Here is a 19,051-nt window from a genome sequence, read left to right as displayed (position 1 = left end):
TTTTTTTTGTGTGGGGCGAGGAGGAAAAGGAGAATAATTCTTCTAACCACTTCAAGGAAAAGGTACGAGTTAAATCAGGTCAACGGGGTCTGGCTTGACTGCAATAGAACAAAATGGGAGAAGGAAATCAGAAAAATAATGGGGAAAAGGCTCAGCTAAAACACTGAACCAAGGGTATCATGTAAACCATTTAAACCAGAGATCAATTTGAGCACATTTCCACTGGTACTTCGTGTGTTAAAACTTTTGTACCAAGTCCACTCAAAATTGTGGAAAACAGTTGTCCTTCCAAACTTGTTTTCGGAGAAAGCAATTTGAGCAATACAATACTGGGGTGCAGTACTAGTGGTTACAGGCATGCCACTGGAGATGGCAGTGAGGGGAGCAATTTGTGGTAATGAATCAGGAACTTCACAAACGCAGTATATTAGGACCAGCGAGGTAAATAAACCCGATGACATTCCTACTCTAATCTTGGCAAACAGAACTCCATAAAACCTCATCTCTTATCTGAGATGACTGTACAACAAACTATTTGCACTAGATGGGCCCATTTCTTTAGATCAGAGATGTAATTTTCCACTATTTATTTTTAAAATAACCAATCACCCGTGTCCTTCCCAACAATGTGCTGTTATGTGCGTAACCGAGGAGTGGAGGACAAAAGGGAGAGGGGAAAGCTGAAGGCAAAGAGTAAAAACACTATAATTACTGTGAATGGAGCAGTATATCGGTGTCATAATAAGCTTCCCTGTTATGACAACTATCCAGAAATCTTAAGAGTCCCCGGAGAAAAAATTTGATTTAAAAATTAAACCATCACGCTTTGTGGTGACAAAGAGACAGATTTTCTCAGACAGGTATGTTTAACACCACGCTCACAGCAACTCCAGCTCCCAACACTTGATGAGATTGCAACTTCGGTTCAGTATCTCTACATGTTTGGAATCTATCAAGTCAAATTCTGTTGCACATAGAATCTTAAAGTATAGAAGGAAGCCATTCGGCCCATCATGTCTGTGCTGGCTCTTTGAAAAAGCCATCCAATTAGACACACTCCCCTGTTCTTTTCTCCTTTTCAAGTAACTATCTTTTGAAAGTTACTAGTGAATCTGCTTCCACCCTTTCAGGCAGCGCATACCAGATCATAATAACTCGCTGCATAAAAAAATTCTCCTCCTCTGGTTCTTTTGCCAGTGACCTTAAATCTCTGTCCTCTGGTGTCATCCTACACATATCGTAGTTCTGTACATAATAGTGCTGCAGAGGAGCTGGTATTGTAAATCAAAGCACTCACACCAGCTTGAACTGCAACCAGTTGATTTTGTGAGATTTTAAATCTATCAGCAATGAGAGGTTTTAATCTGATCATCGGTATCCACAGAAATGCCATTTTGAGTGTCGGTTTCCTTGTGGTGGGTTCAAGCCTCACTACAGACTTGAGCACACAATCTCGGCAGGCACTTCAGTGCAGTATTGAGGGAGTGCTGCACCGCTGGATGTGCCGTCTTTCACATCAGATGTTAAATGGCGGCTGCTTCTGCCTGCTCAGGTGGACATAAATGATCTCAGGGCATTATTCGAAGAAGATGGAGATCTCCTGGCCAACATTGATTCCTCCTTCAACCAACACTCCCAAAAAAACGATCTTTTATCTAATTTGTTGCTTGCAGGATCTTGCAAATTAGCTGCCGGATTGGCCGATATAACAGCGACTTCACCCAAAAACTAATCCACTGACTGTAAAGTGCGTGGGTCGTCCCGAGGATGTAACAAGGCACCAGATAAGTCTAAATTCTTTCTTTTGCGGTGTGCTCCAGAACAGATCTGAAAATACAACTGACATTTAATGGACTTACCAACAGCCATGACTGGCTCGCAGCTCTGCTGCAGGAGTGAAGGGAAACATAGAAACTGTGACTGCATGCTGCGAAGATGTGCTTTTCATGCTACCTTGCACACAATTACATAAATTGAGAGTAGACAACAACATTCTTTCCTTTTTCAAAAAAAAATTGACAAACACTTGCTTTTAAGCAAGCTCAAATTGTGCTGGGGGGTCCAAGCGGGTTGAATCCTATTCTCACCACCCAGCTGTCAACACGTAAAGCACTGTTGTTGCCGTCTCAGCTTTTATAAGTAAGATTACAGAGCTTTAACAGACAGCAAGAATTTGGCTTTTCATCTGGTGCCAGCCGTTGGTAGCACTCTTGCCTTGGAGTCAGAAGGTAGTGGGTTCAAATCCCACTCCAGAGACTTGAGTACGTAATCTAGGCTGACAGTCCAGCGCGGTGCTGAGGGAGCGCTGCACTGTCAGAGGTGCCGTCTTTTGGATGAGATGTTAAACCGAGGCCCCGTCTGCTCTCTCGGGTGGACGCAAAAGATCCCATGGCACTATTTTGAAGCAGAGCAGGGGAGTTCTCCTTGGTGTCCTGGTCAATATTTCTCCCTCAACCAACATCACTTAAACAGGTTATCTGGTCATTATCACATTGCTGTTTGTGGGACCTTGCTGTGTGCAAATTGGCTGCTGCATTTCCTACAATTACAATAGTGACGACTTTCAAAAATACTTCATTAACTCTAAAGCCCTTTGGAATGTCCTGAGGTTGTGAAAGACATTATATAAATGCAAATCTTTCTTTTTAATCGCAATTTCTATTCTCCAATACAGATAATAAAATAAACTACAGTCCAATCTTGTTACATGCACCAAGTCAGGACAGATCAAAAGCCTATGTACGACCACACAGGCATATACAACAATTAATTAGCTATGAGACAGTCACGATAGAACTGGATGCAAATAAAATTTGCTTGCAGATTTCCATATTGCGCAAATGTTTTTAACAATTCAACGAGATGTCCAAGTCCAGCATTTAACAACCTAATTAGTACAGGGCTTGAAATCACTATTGTCATGTTTATAATGGCACGAACATCCCACTTTGTTCATTCTAACTTAGGAGGAATGTGCCTTACTTTCCGGAGGGAGTGGAAATAGGCACTTATTGGATGGTGGAAGTGGGGCGGGGGGAATATTAAAGATACAACCTCATTAGGAGAGAATTTAAAATGTGTGTTTGTGGGGAACATTTACGTGCAAAATGAGCGATGCCAGTGATGTGGACTATTTTTCTGTATTTCCCTGTCTCACAAGAGAGCTGCAGATTCACTCAAGTGACACTAACTGAGCAGTTCCATTTGTAATAGCTCTGGATCAGTTTACTTATTCTCCCTTCTTTGAGCCGATCAAGAGACGCCCAAGTGTGGGTAATTCAGTATAGGATTAATTTGTGCTATATGGCGATCAGGCAGTTTCTAAAAGGATCGGATTCCTCGGCCACATTCAACTGGATTTGGAATTTGTTCCATTTCTGCTCTCACCACAGGATTTGTGAAAAGTCAGACTACAGGAATACTGGAAGCAGAAGCGATGGCTGAGCTGCATGGAAGGAGGGTGGGGGGGTGGTGGTGTTTGTTGCAAGAGGTGGAGAGAAGCAATTTTCGGGAAGCAAGGTTAAATCTTCATTATATTGGATCACTGCTGCTTCAAAAGGTTAAAGCACTCATCTTGAACACACCGAGACTAACAGAAAAAGATTACAGAAGCCTCTGAAAACAAGTTGTTAGCCTTTGTAGCTCAAGCTGCTGAGCTCTTAATTCCCAAACCAGATGGTTACGAGTCCCTGGTCTGCCCAACACTTGAGCCGTTTGTCTCAGGTTGGATGGGTAGTGTCAACTCTTAAATCAGGCCATAACCTCTGGTGGGAAGACACGCATTTCATCATGGGCAGAGAGGGAAACCTGAAGCAGTCTACTAAGAGTCTGATCAAAATTGCACCCTGCCAGAACATCACTGTAGCACAGGAGTGCATCCTGGAGTCTACCTCCAGACCAACCCTCCTCCCCCTGAAAGAAAACCAGGTGAGCAATCTCCAAGAGGTAGAACATCTGCATCGAATCTCACTAATATTTGTGTCATACACATTTTAAAATGTTACCCTCACTCAGGAGACCACTTAGGGTGCTACAACTGGCATCTGCTGCCCTGGGATAGGGAAGGGAGTTAAAAAAAAATGAGCCAGGGTTCCCGTTCCTGATAGTTATGGAACGTGCTGCTGGAAAGTGTGGATATCGAGCGAGGACAGGACTAGGTTCAGCTCTCCGTGATCGACTGTCCAATCGGCACTCACGATCTAAGCTCGCGTATGAAGAGCAGCAACTTTCCGGAGCGCTTCGGGCACGAGTGGAATTGGAGCCCAGCAAGAACTCAGGAAAATTGGAGAAATTGTGGGGGGGGGAAATGTAGCGTTCCGTGTCGACTGTGGACTGAACATGGAGCTTTCTTTTTGAGCATGATCCTCATTTATCTTCAACGACTGTACATCAGCCAGAAGGTAGTCGATCCTTAGGGGGTCCCTTTATGATCAAATTTATTGTAACTCCACTTATCCAAAAGCAACGGAGGTTATTAGAATGAGAGAGGGTGACAGAGCTACACTACTGGGATCTCAATGAGGGGGACCAGATTTCAGGTCAGCTGAAAGACAGATTAACGAGAAGTTGGGACAAGAGCATATAGAGTGTTCACTGTTACTCAAGGATATCTCCCTATGAGTAGAGCAGTTATCAGAGGGCAGGAATGTTTCCAACTAAGGATATGCGGAGAGTGTTAAACAAAAGTTAACTTTAAAAGGGAAGCTTCACTTTCCACCTGGATCTGCCAATAATACGCAGAGCCTAGTAGACCTTTTTTTGTGGATGTGGGAGAGAAACAAGACATTTTGTATACCGCTTACCCCACAGCATGTGATTTCCACGCTTTAACACAATAAAACTATGCTTGTGCATCCAACCGTGCAGATTCTACCGGTAACCTGTGGCACTGCTGACACTTGCTGTTTTTTTCTTAATCTGCTGAGGTGACTATTTCAGAAAAAGGCTCAGTTCAATTTGAGCTTTTAAAAAAAAAAAAATAATTACAACCGGATCATTCTCTTTCCCGCTCACTTGACTGAGCTAGTTTGCTTCAGGCAACATAAGAGGTGCTGCTCATGCTCCTGCAGCACACAGAACGTCAGGAGCTACAGGATCAGAGAAATTTGCAGCACAGAAGGCCAATCATCCCACTGCGCCATGCCCTCTCTCTGAAAGAGCTATCCACTTAGTCCCATTCGCCAGCCCTTTTCCTGTATCTTTAAATTTTTATTTGCTTCTCTTTTAAATGCTATTATAGATTCTGCTTATACTGTTCTGGTGCCAGCAATCAATGTCTTAACAACCTTCTATGTAAACAAAAATTCTCCTAACTATTCCCTTCATTCTTCTGGTGACCATCTTAAATTTCTGTCCTCCACCTAGCGTCTCACCAGCCAATGAGAATAGGTTTTCCTGACTTACCTCATCAAAACCCCTGATAATTTTGAACACCTCGATCAGATCTCCTCTTAATCTTTTCTGCTCTACTGAAAGAAAAAACAGTTTCTCCAGTCTCTCCCCATAAATAAAGCCTTTCATCCCTGGTTGCACCTCAGTAAATCTCTTCTGCATGTTCTCCATGTCCTGAACATCCTTCTTAAGTTAGGGCGCCCAAAACTAGATACAATATCCTAACTGCGGCCTCATCAATGTTTTGTTAAGGTAGTCACTTCCCATGCTGCTGGAAGACAAAGTGTGGACAAACAACGTGAACAGACTCTGGTGGTGGTACTGGACATTGAGGGGCACCATTGTGTCCTGCCTACAACAACTACTTGCAATTAAAGAGCGCCTTTAAATAGTAAAATGTCCCAGGGTGCTTCACAGGAGCGATTATCAAACAAAATTTGACACCGAGCCACATAAGGAGATATCAGGACAGGTGATCAAAAGATTGGTCAAAGGGGTAGGTTTTAAGGAGCGTCTTAAAGGAGGAGAGGGAGGTGAAGAGGCTTGGGGAGGGAATTTCAGAGCTTAGGGCCTATGCAACTGGAGGGACTACCGCCAATGGTAGAGTGATGAAAATCGGGGATGCGCAAGAGGCCAGAATTGGAGAACAGAGATCTCGGAGGGTTGTAGGAGGGTTGTACAGAGATCGGGAGGGGTGACGCCATGGAGGGATTTGAGAACAAGGATGAGAATTTTAAAACTATAGCCAGCTGAGCTCTCATGTTGCCCATATTGCCCTTCTGACCTTGGGCGGCTTGGGGTGGGAGGGGGCGGAAATCTGTAGCCAGAAATGTGTGAAGCTGTGAAGGCGACTTACAAGCAACTGGCAATATAAAATGGGCGAATTCAGAACACCAGCAGCTTTACCACATGACGGATGCACTTTCTAGTCGACACGGTCAGCATTTTCCCCACCAGCTGCGCAAAGTGAAACCACCTCTGGAGGTGGGCTTCCATCGGAGGTACTTGAATCACCTTGTTTATATTACAGCATGCTGCCCAAGCCAAGATTGTAATACAAATACAGCAATGAATATGCTAAAAGAACAGAACTGGGTGCATCACTGTCTATAGGCGACAAGCACCTGAGAATGTCAATCCAGAATGAATCTTGACCAATGCTTTGTATTAATTCTCCCTTTATTCAGGAAGGTGCAATTAGGCAAAGAAACACCAAGGAAAGCATTATTCTACATTACAGTTTTCATTAGCACACAGAAAATGTACAAGTAACCTCTTGCCTCTCAAGTCATTCCATAACTTATTTATAAATGGCACACGGTCAAACAACAGCTACATTTAAAAAGAGTTCCTTCAGAGCTCTGCTAACCAAACACACAGGTTAAAAGATATGATCCGCCCCCGCCCCCCCCCACTTCCCAGGCTCGAAACCTCAATCAATATTTTCATCTATTTTTAAATGATCATCCTGTTATTTTGCAAGTTGTTTCTCGTACAACACAAACTGGAGGGTGCAGGAGGGCATTTCTCAACAAGTTGTGTGGCATCGCTCTGTGCTGTTGCACTCAAATTGCAAGATGTGGCAATCCAAGGTGAGAAAGCCTTGGAGTTGTAGATTTAGACACGTAGGTAACGCATTTATCGCAGTGAGAGTGCCACGACTAAATTATGCCCACGGTGGTTTTCCAGACTGCCATTGAAGCGATTTTCTCCACAAGGGAGCCCTGCTTATGACAGAATGCCAATACTGAAAGCTTTGACGAGATCTTTTCCCATACCACAAAAAGGAATAAACTGAACAGGAGTTCTAAGTTTTAAACAGCACTTTCGAGTCATTATTCTAAAAGAACACTGACAGTAAGCCAGCTTCTAAAATACTTACACTAATACTAATTAATTCAGAATTGGATTTTTTAAAAATGGGGGAGGAACGAAAAGTAAATTTCCCTTAAATTCCTTTGCGAGAGTGGATCTAATACTACTGATCATTTCTTTGGGCCTGGTATAGTAAAATGCCAAACAAATATTACAAAGCAAACATCGAGGAACAATAACAAATCATTTATCCCACAACAAAGAAAGATTTAGAAACTTGCCACTGAATTGTTTCTTCCCCACAAAAAGGAACAAATATTTCACAGTTGCCACTGAGTATTTCATGTACACAAAGATTACACTTACTATTTCTGTGCAAGTACATGTCATATGAGGCAGTTTTTTCCTCTTCAAGAGGGTTTATACATTGCACAAGTAAATTTGAAGCCATTTTTATGCACGCCATGTACACCCTACTTATTCCCATTTTAAAGAGAATCAGTTTTAAAGCTACACACTCATTCTATGGGAAAAGCGAAGCAAACTTTAAAAAATAAATTACAATATTTTCTTAAGGAAAAAAATTAAGTGGGCACTGCAGTGCTCCAAATGCACAGAGTGGTAGGGTATGTGTCTGCTGCCAGAATTTCACACACTACCAAACTGTCACTCTCAGCGGAGGATCTAAGTACAGGCCCTTTATTTCCCTTTGGGAAGAGGGCAGCAATGAGGATGAGAGGGTCTCTTGCTGCTTTCACCTGGCTCCCAGTGGCTGGTTCTGAACCGGTTTGGAGAAGGTCTGAGAGCAGGTCGTCTATCTGGAATTATTGGTCTGGAGAAATCGTAGGGCGGTGGGTTTTACTGGTGGCAAGTGTACAGACCATCACAGAAACAAATATAAACACCTACCTGTACAATATCCAAGACCATTCCAGCTGCCACTGTCCCAAAGCCTGCCAGCAGGAATGGGAACACAACCTGCAGTCCTATAGAGAAAGAGGTCTCTTTAAGGGAATCAGGACCCCGACTTGGGTCGCTGCTGACATCATCACTGTCGTTACTCTGACTGCCATTCTCCAGAAGGGCGTCTTCCTCTCTCAAACCCTTGGCGTTGGCACGGGAGTCTCTCACTACGACCTCCACCCTTTTACTCTCTTCTCTCTCCTCTGTTAAATAGTCTGAGCTCTCTGTCTCCACCAGCTCCTTGGAGGAACTAGGAGTTATAGAAATTGTAAATTCATCGGAGCTGGCATCAACAGGATAAACATTTCCATTGGCATGGTAAAGTGGGCCAACCTCTTTCTGTTCTGTGGAGCTAGACATTGCGTATTCACAATCTTCGGGGTACCATAATGTGTCTCCTTGGTTTCTTTCCTCTTTATCTGTTTCAAATGTTAAAGGCGTAGAAATTATTGTCCCCCAAAAATAAAGGTAAGCTAGCTGTCTGTAGTTTTTTTTTCCAACTTGAACTGTAAGATTTAGGTTGTAAGCTCCTTTTCAGCTTCTAGTTCCGAGCTGGAATTGGTAGAACTGCATTTCCGTCAGATTTCAGTGCCATTCAACAAGACCAACTTTTATGAAGGAAATGTGGCACCTTTTCAACACGTGGCAAAAAATGTTCCAGTTTAATAACGGAAACAGTAAGAGCGAACGGCTCTTTCCAGTGGCCTCTGGGTCTGACGTGAGAAATGGTTACAAGTTCGCTTCTGTGGAGAGAAAAGGAGATACATCAACATCTCAGGAAAAAAAATTCGATTCGATCCAGCTCTAAAGATTTAGCGATGTCTTTGAGGAGAGAGACAGAAGGGGCGAACTTGACATTTTGTTTTAAACCAGCCGATCACTCTCTCTAGGGTCAGGAAGTAAATTTTGCAACCGGCGGCCAGCAATTCTTCGCCGACTCCGATGCTAAAATAATTGATTTTTTTTTTGCACGACAAAAGATTTGATAATATTGACAAAAAAAACACACATTTTTAGTTCTGTACTGACCAAAAAAAAAAGACAATCAACTCCCAGCTCCACTCGTTGCTGCGTTACCTGAGCTGTCAGTCCTCCTGTGTGTATTAAGACTTCCTCGTCATCAAATTTCTAGTTTATAGATTGAAGTTTAGATCCTCTCAACATTTGCAATTTCTTAGACCAGCTGCAGTTCTCAAACAGTTTGCCAAGTTCCCTCCTGAATGTGATATCTAAACACGTTAAAATAAAAAGGCACAATTCCCCCCCTCCCTCTCTCTTTACCCTGTTAGCCGCAGGATTAAGCCGGGTGGAAGAGTGAAGCCTCCTGTCTCCTCTCCCTGTGCTGCCTTCACTTGCTCTTCCTGCTGGTTTTTCTCTCCTTGCCCCCTCCCCTCTCCCGCCCCCCGCCGGGGGCCCTCGTTCCCCATTTGGGTTAAAATGTTACCTGCGGAGGATGCAGCGCTGACAGCCGTAACTCATTAACTGCAGCTAAGTCGGCCGATCTGCAACAGCACACCCCAGCTTTTTGCCCCCCCCCTCCGCCGCCTCAATCCTCTCCCGTTGACAATGAGAAGCCAGTCGGTCAACCACCCGCCGCCGCCGCCGCATTCCAGCAGCTCCTCCCGCCCCAACCGGACGGCGGAAGCAGAGAGGCGCCGCCGCCCGCCGCCGCCGTGAATGACATCATCGCCCGCCAGTCAGAAGGCGGCGGCGGCAGCCCCGTGGGCGGGACTTCGTCTGGTGATTGATTGACAGAGCAATGGACCAATCGAAGTTTCGCGTTGAGAAAACGATACACTGCCCCCCCCCCCCCCGCACGTCACAGAAGGGCGGCGTTCTATGGAACTCGGTGTATCGCGGAGAGTAGCGGTTCCTTAAAGTTGCCGATGAATCGCGCTCCCCTCATGGCTCGGACTGTTGACAATTAGGGTAGAGATTTATGATGGAAAAGAGTGAGGCAGATTGTAAACCCTTTGATTTTTTTTTTAAGTGGGGTTTGTCAAATGAACTGAGTGACTCTCACTCCAAAAATGAGTATCAGTCTGGTTGGTGTGGTGCACCAACTGGTGTTGTACTGAGCCACAAAGGCCAGGATGTCCCAACTTCATCCCCCTAGTATGTGATGGGTTAGCTGAACTCAGCAGGGCTAGTGGTAAAGGGCACTACAATTTATCTCCGCTCCCCTTCCCGTAAGGGGGGGGGGGCGGGGATCAACCATTGCTACCTAGAGGCCCCAATTGCAAAGCAAATGCATGTGGATGTTGGAAGAGATCAAATTTGACTGTGATGCTCCCTACAGTCAAATAGCCTCACTGCCGAGAATCACACATGAGAAATGGCAAAGAAATGACCACTTGGCCAAGGGACCAAAGGGCCAGTGAAAGGAAATTTAATTTGGCTTTTATGTTGAACAAAAGGGTTCGATTTTTATGGTAACATTGCTGTTTGTTTCCTCTCCACCCCCAATTATTTTCAAGAAACCCATGAAAAACAAAATTAGATAAAAATAATATTAACTCTCAATTAACAAAAGAAGACCAATGCTTGTGGAAATGAATATAATATTAAAGAGAGCACAAACACATGAACAATGACAGACAAGAAAAGACCCTCTAGTCCATCTAGCCTGTCCCACACAATCGTGATACCTTGTGTATCACAATATATACACTTTCCATTCTGGATGCACAAGGCTTATATTACGTGTACATCCAATACTGTATACATGCCATATAATCGTGTGCACTTGGGTGGAAATAAAGATGCACTCTCCTGCAGTTTAGTAGGAAGAACTGAGATGCATATTCCATCACTGGACTGAAAGGGACCAGGGTACTCCCACACTAGACTACCAAGGTTTAGGTGCCCCAATGATACTTAAAAATAAGGTGGCAAACACCATACCCATCTTTCTGGATGTGGCTCCAGCCATAGACAAAACTTTCACCTATATTGTAAAGGCAGGAACGAATGGAAACGGGAAAACAAAATGGCCTTGTGCATGCACAATGTGAAACAATGACCCTCTTTGCCAAAATGTGGCAATAATAATACATGGAAAATTCTGGTATGTACGTGGACAGGATGCATGCCTGAATGAGCACAGAGAACCATTTTTGTTCCCATCTGCGTCTGACCAACTACAGATTGTTCTGCTTAGGTCACTTGGGTACAGCACTCATCCTTATAACATAGTAAATAATCAGAGCAGGAAACTGGAGGTGGACTTTGTTTCCATATTTCTGCCCACCAACCAACCAAAACACATATTAATGTTGCTTTCTTGGTAATAATTTAACAATACTGTAACTTCTTTGTAAAATATTGTTCAAATAACACAGAGACATCAGATTAGAATGTGCCCCTCAGTTTTGGTTGGTTGCAGGTTGGTTGAGTTAAGATACAGCAAGTTCATCCACTAATACAGAAAAACACTGATGCAGAAATTCTAATTCTCATATTTTCCACCCAATTTTTCCACTTTTTAAAAGTCGCTTTCCTGTTCCAGTATTATTTCACCATAAAACAATAAGCAAAACCTAGACGCAAAGTAGGTAAAGGGGGCTCTCCAACAGTTAGAAACAGAGGAATCACTGGATGAAAAAAGGTAACGGTTCATCTTCTACCGTCCTGGTAGTCAAATGATACAATGATAATGGAGTTGTTGACTAATCATAGCAATCAATCTCTATCAATTAGTCTACAACAGACCCAGAAATGACACAAGAAAAAACCCCCAGTGGTGGAGAGCTTTGGAAACATTGGTCCAAAGTCACCTTTTTCCTCCCAAGCATGCTACACTTAACACATGTCATTCTCCAATTACTCATATACTGTATCCCAAAATGTTATTTTCTGAAAGAAATTTATCTAACTTGCATCTGAATGAATCAACACTACCTGCGTCCACCTTCTCCCTAGAGAGCCTCTTTCATAGATTAACCACTCGCTCACTGAAATGTTGTTTCCGCAGATTAGTTTTGAATTTACCCACTTTCAAGTGCAGGCCGTGTCCTCTGGTTCTACTGTTCTGGACAAGGTGAAATAGCTTGACATGGTCTACATTATCTAGTCCCTTTAGAATCCTAAAAACAGCAATCATATCACGTCTCAACCTTCTCTTTTTCAGTGAGAACGTGCCCATTATACATAATCGCTCCTTATAATCTAAATCTGCCACCCCCTCAATCATTCTGGTTGCTCTCTTCTGTATCCTTTGAATAGCTGTCATATCCTTTTTGTGGTGGTACAGCAAATTGATCCAGCGAATTATACAAATCAAAAAAAATCTAGGTTCAATCATCACTCCGTACTGCGTTAGCTGATCTCAGCCTAGGTAGCATTTGGAGCTCCCCCATTACAACATCCAATGAGCTCTTAAATGATTTGTAAGGTTTTCACCTCTACCACTTTATTAATCTACCAATCCATTCTATGTGTTGATCATCTTTGTGTGAAGAACTTCCTGATAGCTGTTTTAATTTTTCATTTTACTAGTTTGAAATCAGATAGCATTGTCACTCCTGATAACTTTCCAGTGAACTCTGCTGGAAGTGTATTGTGTGAACCTCGGGGAGGATGGGATCAAGCTTCATGGTCAATTAGCCTGTGACACTCACTGTCAACATTCAGACATGAATAATGGTCACTTAGATAAGGCACTTGTCATCTGTGGAACTGTTCCTCACAAGCAGTGAATGCCTTAAGGACAGGAGGGCATAAGAGAAATTTGGTGAGGAAAATTTCTGGTTGGACCACACCTGGAGTACTGCATTCACTTCTGGGCATGCACCTCAGGAAGGATATATTGGCCTTGGAGGGGGTACAGCACAGATTCACCAGAATGTTACTGGGGCTAAAGGGATTAAATTATGAGGAAAGGTTGCATAGATTAGGCTTGTATTCCCTCGCGAATAGAAGATTATGAAGTGATCTAATTGAGGTGTTTAAGATAATTGAAGGATTTGATAGGGTAGATAGGGAGAAACTATTTCCTCTGGTGAGGAAGTCCAGAACAAGGAGGCGCAACCTTAAAATTAGAGCTAGACCATTCAGGGGCGATGTCAGGAAGCACTTCTTCACACAAAGAGTAGTGGAAATCTGGAACTCTCTCCCCCCAAAAAGCTGTTGAGACTGGGGGTTAATTGAAAATTTCAAAACTAAGATTGATAGATTTTTGTTAGGCAAGGGTCTTAAAGGATATGGAACCAAGGTGGGTAAATGGAGTTAAGATACAGATCAGCCATGATCTAATTGAATGGCAGAACAGGTTCGAGGGGCTGAATAGCCTACTCCTGCTCCTATGAAAACAAAAACTTGTAGCCCTGATCTCTGATGTCTGAAACTGCAATGCTTCTAAACAATTTCTTACACCCTATTTTGATGGTAATATACTTGTTTTTCCCCAAACTAAGTTTTATCCTCTATTTTCCAATCCTGATGTCATTGATCCCTTGCTGGGGTTCAATTCCATGGGTACCAGTTGTTATCCAGTATTTGAAGGAGATTAGTAATGTAGGGAGAAGTTTCAAGACAGTGGGGGTAATTTTAACCTCCCCAAGACAGGGGGAGAGGGTCAAGGGGGGGTTAAATTGTTAAAAATGTGAAACTCGACCCCAACCCACCGTGAATGTGCCTACTTCTGGTTTACCACAGCGGTTTGGGCGGGCGGCCGAGTAACCCGCTCTGGAGAGGCGGGTCTGTAATTATAATATGTTAATGAGGCTGCGTTAGGAACATAGGAACATAGGAACAGGAGTAGGCCATTCAGCCCCTCGTGCCTCCTCTGCCATTTGATAAGATCATGGCTGATCTGTGATCTAACTCCATATACCTGCCTTTGGCCCATATCCCTTAATACCTTTGGTTGCCAAAAAGCTATCTATCTCACATTTAAATTTAGCAATTGAGCTAGTATCAATTGCCGTTTGCGGAAGAGAGTTCCAAACTTCTACCACCCTTTGTGTGTAGAAATGTTTTCTAATCTCGCTCCTGAAAGGTCTGGCTCTAATTTTTAGACTGTGCCCCCTACTCCTAAAATCCCCAACCAGCGGAAATAGTTTCTCTCTATCCACCCTATCTGTTCCCCTTAATATCATATAAACTTCGATCAGATCACCCCTTAACCTTCGAAACTCTAGAGAATACAACCCCAATTTGTGTAATCTCTCCTCGTAACTTAACCCTTGAAGTCCGGGTATCATTCTAGTAAACCTACGCTGCACTCCCTCCAAGGCCAATATGTCCTTCCAAAGGTGCGGTGCCCAGAACTTCTCACAGTACTCCAGGTGCGGTCTAACCAGGGTTTTGTATAGCTGCAGCAAAACTTCTCAGATTTTGGCAGCCATTTGAATTTAATGGCTGCGGGCTGGGTTTCCCAGGGCTCGGGAAACCCAGCAACGAAAGGAAGGCAAGGACTGCCAGGTCCAGCCGGTGAGTGTTTTTCCAGCACTGCTTGTGGGCCTGGACGAGCAGGAGTGCTTCCCCCTGGCCTCCCACCCGCGATATTTCCCTCCCCATGATTGGTCGACTACCGCCCATGACCTCTCCCCGCAGCGATCTTCAGACCTCTGCCGCGCTCTATCTCTCCCGCCCCACGATCCCTCTCCCCCGCGATCTCACCCTCCTTCCTCGCTGCTGCGCATCCGAGCACAACCCCCACCCACCACCAACCCCCGATCGTCTTGATTGTTGGGGACCATCCCCAGCACTCTGTCCGGCTGCTGCCTTCTACAGCCGGCTTTCCCAGCCTGCAGTCAGCCAGCATCTCAATCTGGCCAGCTGCCAGGCAGGAAACGGAGTAAAAAAATTCTAATGAGGTCCTGCTGTTAAATTTGCAAGACCTCCTCCTTCCTGGTATTTCCGGGTTTCCCGGCCGCTGACAGGTGCCCCTGCTCTCTCCCCGCCACCCCATTTCCATTTTTGCTTTCCCGATGTAAAGACTCACAAAAATATCTATGCAGTAATTCTGTCACCATATCACTACATAATCTTTACTCCAGAGATCTAAGAAGCTAAGATTTATTGAGCAGCAGACAGAATGCACCATAGAAGTGATTTTCCTCCATTGTAACAGTGACTACACTTCAAAAGTACTTAGTTGACTGTAAAGCACTTTGAGACATCCTAAGGTCATGAAAGGCACCATATAAACGCAAGTCTTTCTTTTTTTCTTTTGCTGAGGTACTTTGAGGCTACTGTATCTACCAACCCCAGAATAATACAGAAAGAGGCCTGGAGATGCTTATCTAGCTTCTCCTTAAATGCATCTATGCTATTTGCCTCATCTACTTCTTGTGGTAGCACGTTCCACATTCTTACTGCTCTTTTGGTAAAGAAGTTTCTCCTGAATTACCTATTGGTAACTATCTGGTCTCTAGTTTTGGACTCCCCCACAAGTGGAAACATCTTCTCTACATCTACTCTATCGAACCCTTTTATTATCTTAAAGACCCCTGTCAGGTCACCCCTCAGCCTTCTCTTTTCTAAAGAGCTCCAGCCTGTTCAGCCTTTCCTGATAAGTATATCCCCTCAGTTCTGGTATCATCCTTGTGAATCTTTTTTGCATCTTCTCCAATGCCTCTATATCCTTTTTATAATATGGAGACCAGAACTGTGCACAGTACTCCAAATGTGGTCTAACCAAGATTCTATACAAGTTTAACATAACTTCTCTTTTTTTCAATTCTATCCCTCTAGAAGTGAATCACAGTGCTTGGTTTGCTTTTTTTTAAATGGCCTTATTAACCTGCATTGCTATTTTTAGTGATTTGTAAATATGCACCCCTAGATCCCTTTGTTCCTCTACCCCATTTAGACTCTTATGATCCAAACAGTATGTGGCCTATTTATTCTTCTTACCAAAATGCACCACCTCAACTATATCTATATTGAAATTCATTTGCCAATTACATGCCCAATCTGCAAATTTATTAATGTCTTCTTGTATTTTGACGCATTCTTCCTTTGTGTTAATGACACCCCCCAATTTGGTGTTGTCTGCAAATTTTGAAATTGTACTTCCGATTCCTGAGTCCAAATCGTTAATGTAAATTGTGAACAACAGTGGTCCCAGACCCTGTGGAACTCCGCTTTCCAACTTTTGCAAGTGTGAGTAGCTACCCTTAACCCCTACTCTCAGTTTTCAGTTTTGTAGTCAGCTTGCTATCCATTCTGCTACCGGTTCCCTGACTCCATATGTTCTGACCTTAGTCACGAGTCTACTATGCGGTACCTTATCAAAGGCCTTTTGAAAATCTAAATATATTACATGCCCATTCTGCAAATTTATGATGGAATACTCTCCACTTGCCTGGATGAGTGCAGCTCCAACAACACTCAAGAAGCTCGACACCATCCAGGACAAAGCAGCCCACTAAATTGACACCCCACCCACCACCCTAAACATTCACTCCCTTCACCACCGGCGCACTGTGGCTGCAGTGTGTACCATCCACAGGATGCACTGCAGCAACTCGCCAAGGCTTCTTCGACAGCACCTCCCAAACCCGCGACCTCTGCCACCTAGAAGGACAAGGGCAGTCGGCACATGGGAACAACATCACCTGCACGTTCCCCTCCAAGTCACACACCATCCCGACTTGGAAATATATCGCCATTCCTTCATCGTCGCTGGGTCAAAATCCTGGAACTCCCTTCCTAACAGCACTGTGGGAGAACCTTCACCACACGGACTGCAGCGACTCAAGAAGGCGGCTCACCACCACCTTCTCAAGGGCAATTAGGGATGGGCAACAAATGCTGGCCTCGCCAACGATGCCCACATCCCACAAACGAATAAAAAAAACCTACATTACCCTTGTCTACTCTTACTGTTATTTCATCAAAGAATTCAAGTCAATAAGGTTGGTTAAGCATGACCTACCGTTTTGAAATCCGTGCTGACTTCTCTATTATAGTTTTGGTTTTTAGATGTTTTTCAATTATATCTTTGTGTAAAGATTCCATTATTTTTCCTACCTGTTAAGCTAACTGGTCTACAGTTCCCTGGACTTGTTCTATCTCCCTTTTTAAATATAGGAATCACATTAGCTGTCCTCCAGTCCTCTGGCGCTATTCCCTTTTCTATTGAATTTTTATATATATGTAATAGTGCCTCTGCTATCTCTTCTCTAACTTCTTTTAATATGCTTGGATGCAATCCATCCGGACCAGGGGTTTTATCCTCACTAAGTTTGATTAGTTTATCAATTATCTCCCCACTTTCTATCTTAAATGTCTTTATATAATTTTTGTTCTCTTTTTCTAATATCATGCCCACTTTGTTAGTCTCCCTGGTAAAATCTGAGGCAAATTAACTATTCAATATTCCTGCCATTTCACTGTCATTAACTGTGAGCATATCTTGTGCATCCCTTAGTTACCCTATCCCTATACTGATTTTTCTTCTGTTATTTATGTGTCTGTAGAATACTTTACCACTTCTTTTTATATCCCTTGATAACTTAATTTCATAGTTCCTCTTTGCTTTCCTAATTGGTTTTTTTGACTTCTTTCCTAACCTCTTTGTATTCCCTTTTGTTATCCTCTCCTTTATTGTCTATGTCCTTAGTGTATGCCCTTTTCTTTAGTTTCAATTTTACCCTTATCTTTTTATTTATCTACAGTGTTTCATTATTGACTAGTTCGTTCTTGTTTTTTAGAGGAATATATTTCGACTGAAGTTTGCTGATCACCATTTTAAATATTTCCCACTGCTGTTCTATCTTTTTGTCTGCCAATTTTTTTTCCAGTTTACCTTCCCTCGTTCCATTCTCATCCACTCAAAATTATTTTTTTCCAATCTACTACTTTGGGCTTTGTCTTACTCAATCATTATTTTAAACCTTATTATGTAATGATTGCTGGTGCCTCGATGTTCCCCTATGCTTACTTCTCTTATCTGCTCTGGTTCATTCCCCATTACTAGATCTAGCAGTGATTCCTCTCTGGTTGGGCTTCTTACATACTGGGTAAGAAAGGAGTCCTGTACACTCTGCAAAAACTCCATTCCCTTTTCCCCTTTCTTACCTCTTCTTGCCAGTTTATTTGGGGGTGGTTGAAACCTTCCATGATTATCATTCGATGTCTTTTACTCATGTCATAGATTTGCTTACATATTTCTTCCTGCACTTCCCTTCCACAATTAGGTGGTCTGTAGAATATACCTATTAATGTGATCTATCCCTTCTTATCCTTTGTCTCAATCCATATGGATTCTGTTTCTATCTTAATGTTACCGATGTCCCATTTCTCTAGTGCCATTATGTTGTGTTTAAATAGTATAGCTACCGCACTCCCACTTCTTCCTTCCCGATCCTTTCTAAATACGTTATACCCTGCGATATTTAACTGCCAGTCCTGTTCTTTATTGAGCCATATTTCAGTTACCCCTGCTATATCTGGCTCCTCACTATGAATTATTGCCTCCAGTTCCCCCGTTTTGTTTTGGATGCTGTATAGGCAATTTAATTTGTTTTTATTAATTGTTCCCCTTTATTTTTTAACAGTCATTTTATACTTATGTCCTACAACTGTGTTTGTTCCCTGACCATTTATCTTACCCATAGTCCTTTCCTTGATCTGACCTTTGCTCTCATTTCCTATTTCTTTTATCTTCAGACTTATGCTATTTTCACCATATCTCTCCCCCCGCCTTACTAATTTAAAGTTCTATCTACAGTCCTATTTATCCTTTCCACTAGGACACTGGTCCCACTCCAGTTCAGGTGGAGCCCGTCCCAGCAGTACAGCTCCTTCCTGTCCCAGTACTGGTGCCAGTGTCTCAGGAAATGGAACCCATTCTTCCCACACCAATCTTTCAGCCACGCATTCACCTTCCTGATTTGCCTATTAGCACGTGGCTCGGTTAGGAATCTTGAGA

The 19,051-nt window shown here is 43.2% G+C and overlaps 1 protein-coding gene across 3 annotated transcripts in view; it reads right to left on the bottom strand.

The window, feature by feature from the left end:
* Positions 1 to 9,718, bottom strand: part of LOC137344553 (solute carrier family 41 member 1-like) — a 50,092-nt gene extending 40,374 nt beyond the window's left edge. The window contains exons 1-2 of one of the 3 annotated variants that reach the window (XM_068007597.1): positions 9,614 to 9,718; positions 8,116 to 8,912 (exon numbers count right to left, since the gene is read on the bottom strand). In XM_068007597.1, the coding sequence (XP_067863698.1) occupies positions 8,116 to 8,529 (414 nt within the window). In that variant the 5' untranslated portion in view covers positions 8,530 to 8,912; positions 9,614 to 9,718. The other 2 variants (XM_068007595.1, XM_068007596.1) reach the window with 2 other exon arrangements.
* Positions 9,719 to 19,051: the final 9,333 nt, after the last annotated feature.

The sequence above is a fragment of the Heptranchias perlo genome, chromosome 27 (assembly GCF_035084215.1).
Source record: "Heptranchias perlo isolate sHepPer1 chromosome 27, sHepPer1.hap1, whole genome shotgun sequence".
In the NCBI taxonomy this organism is placed as follows: domain Eukaryota; kingdom Metazoa; phylum Chordata; class Chondrichthyes; order Hexanchiformes; family Hexanchidae; genus Heptranchias; species Heptranchias perlo.
This window is presented reverse-complemented; position numbering and strand designations above follow the sequence as displayed.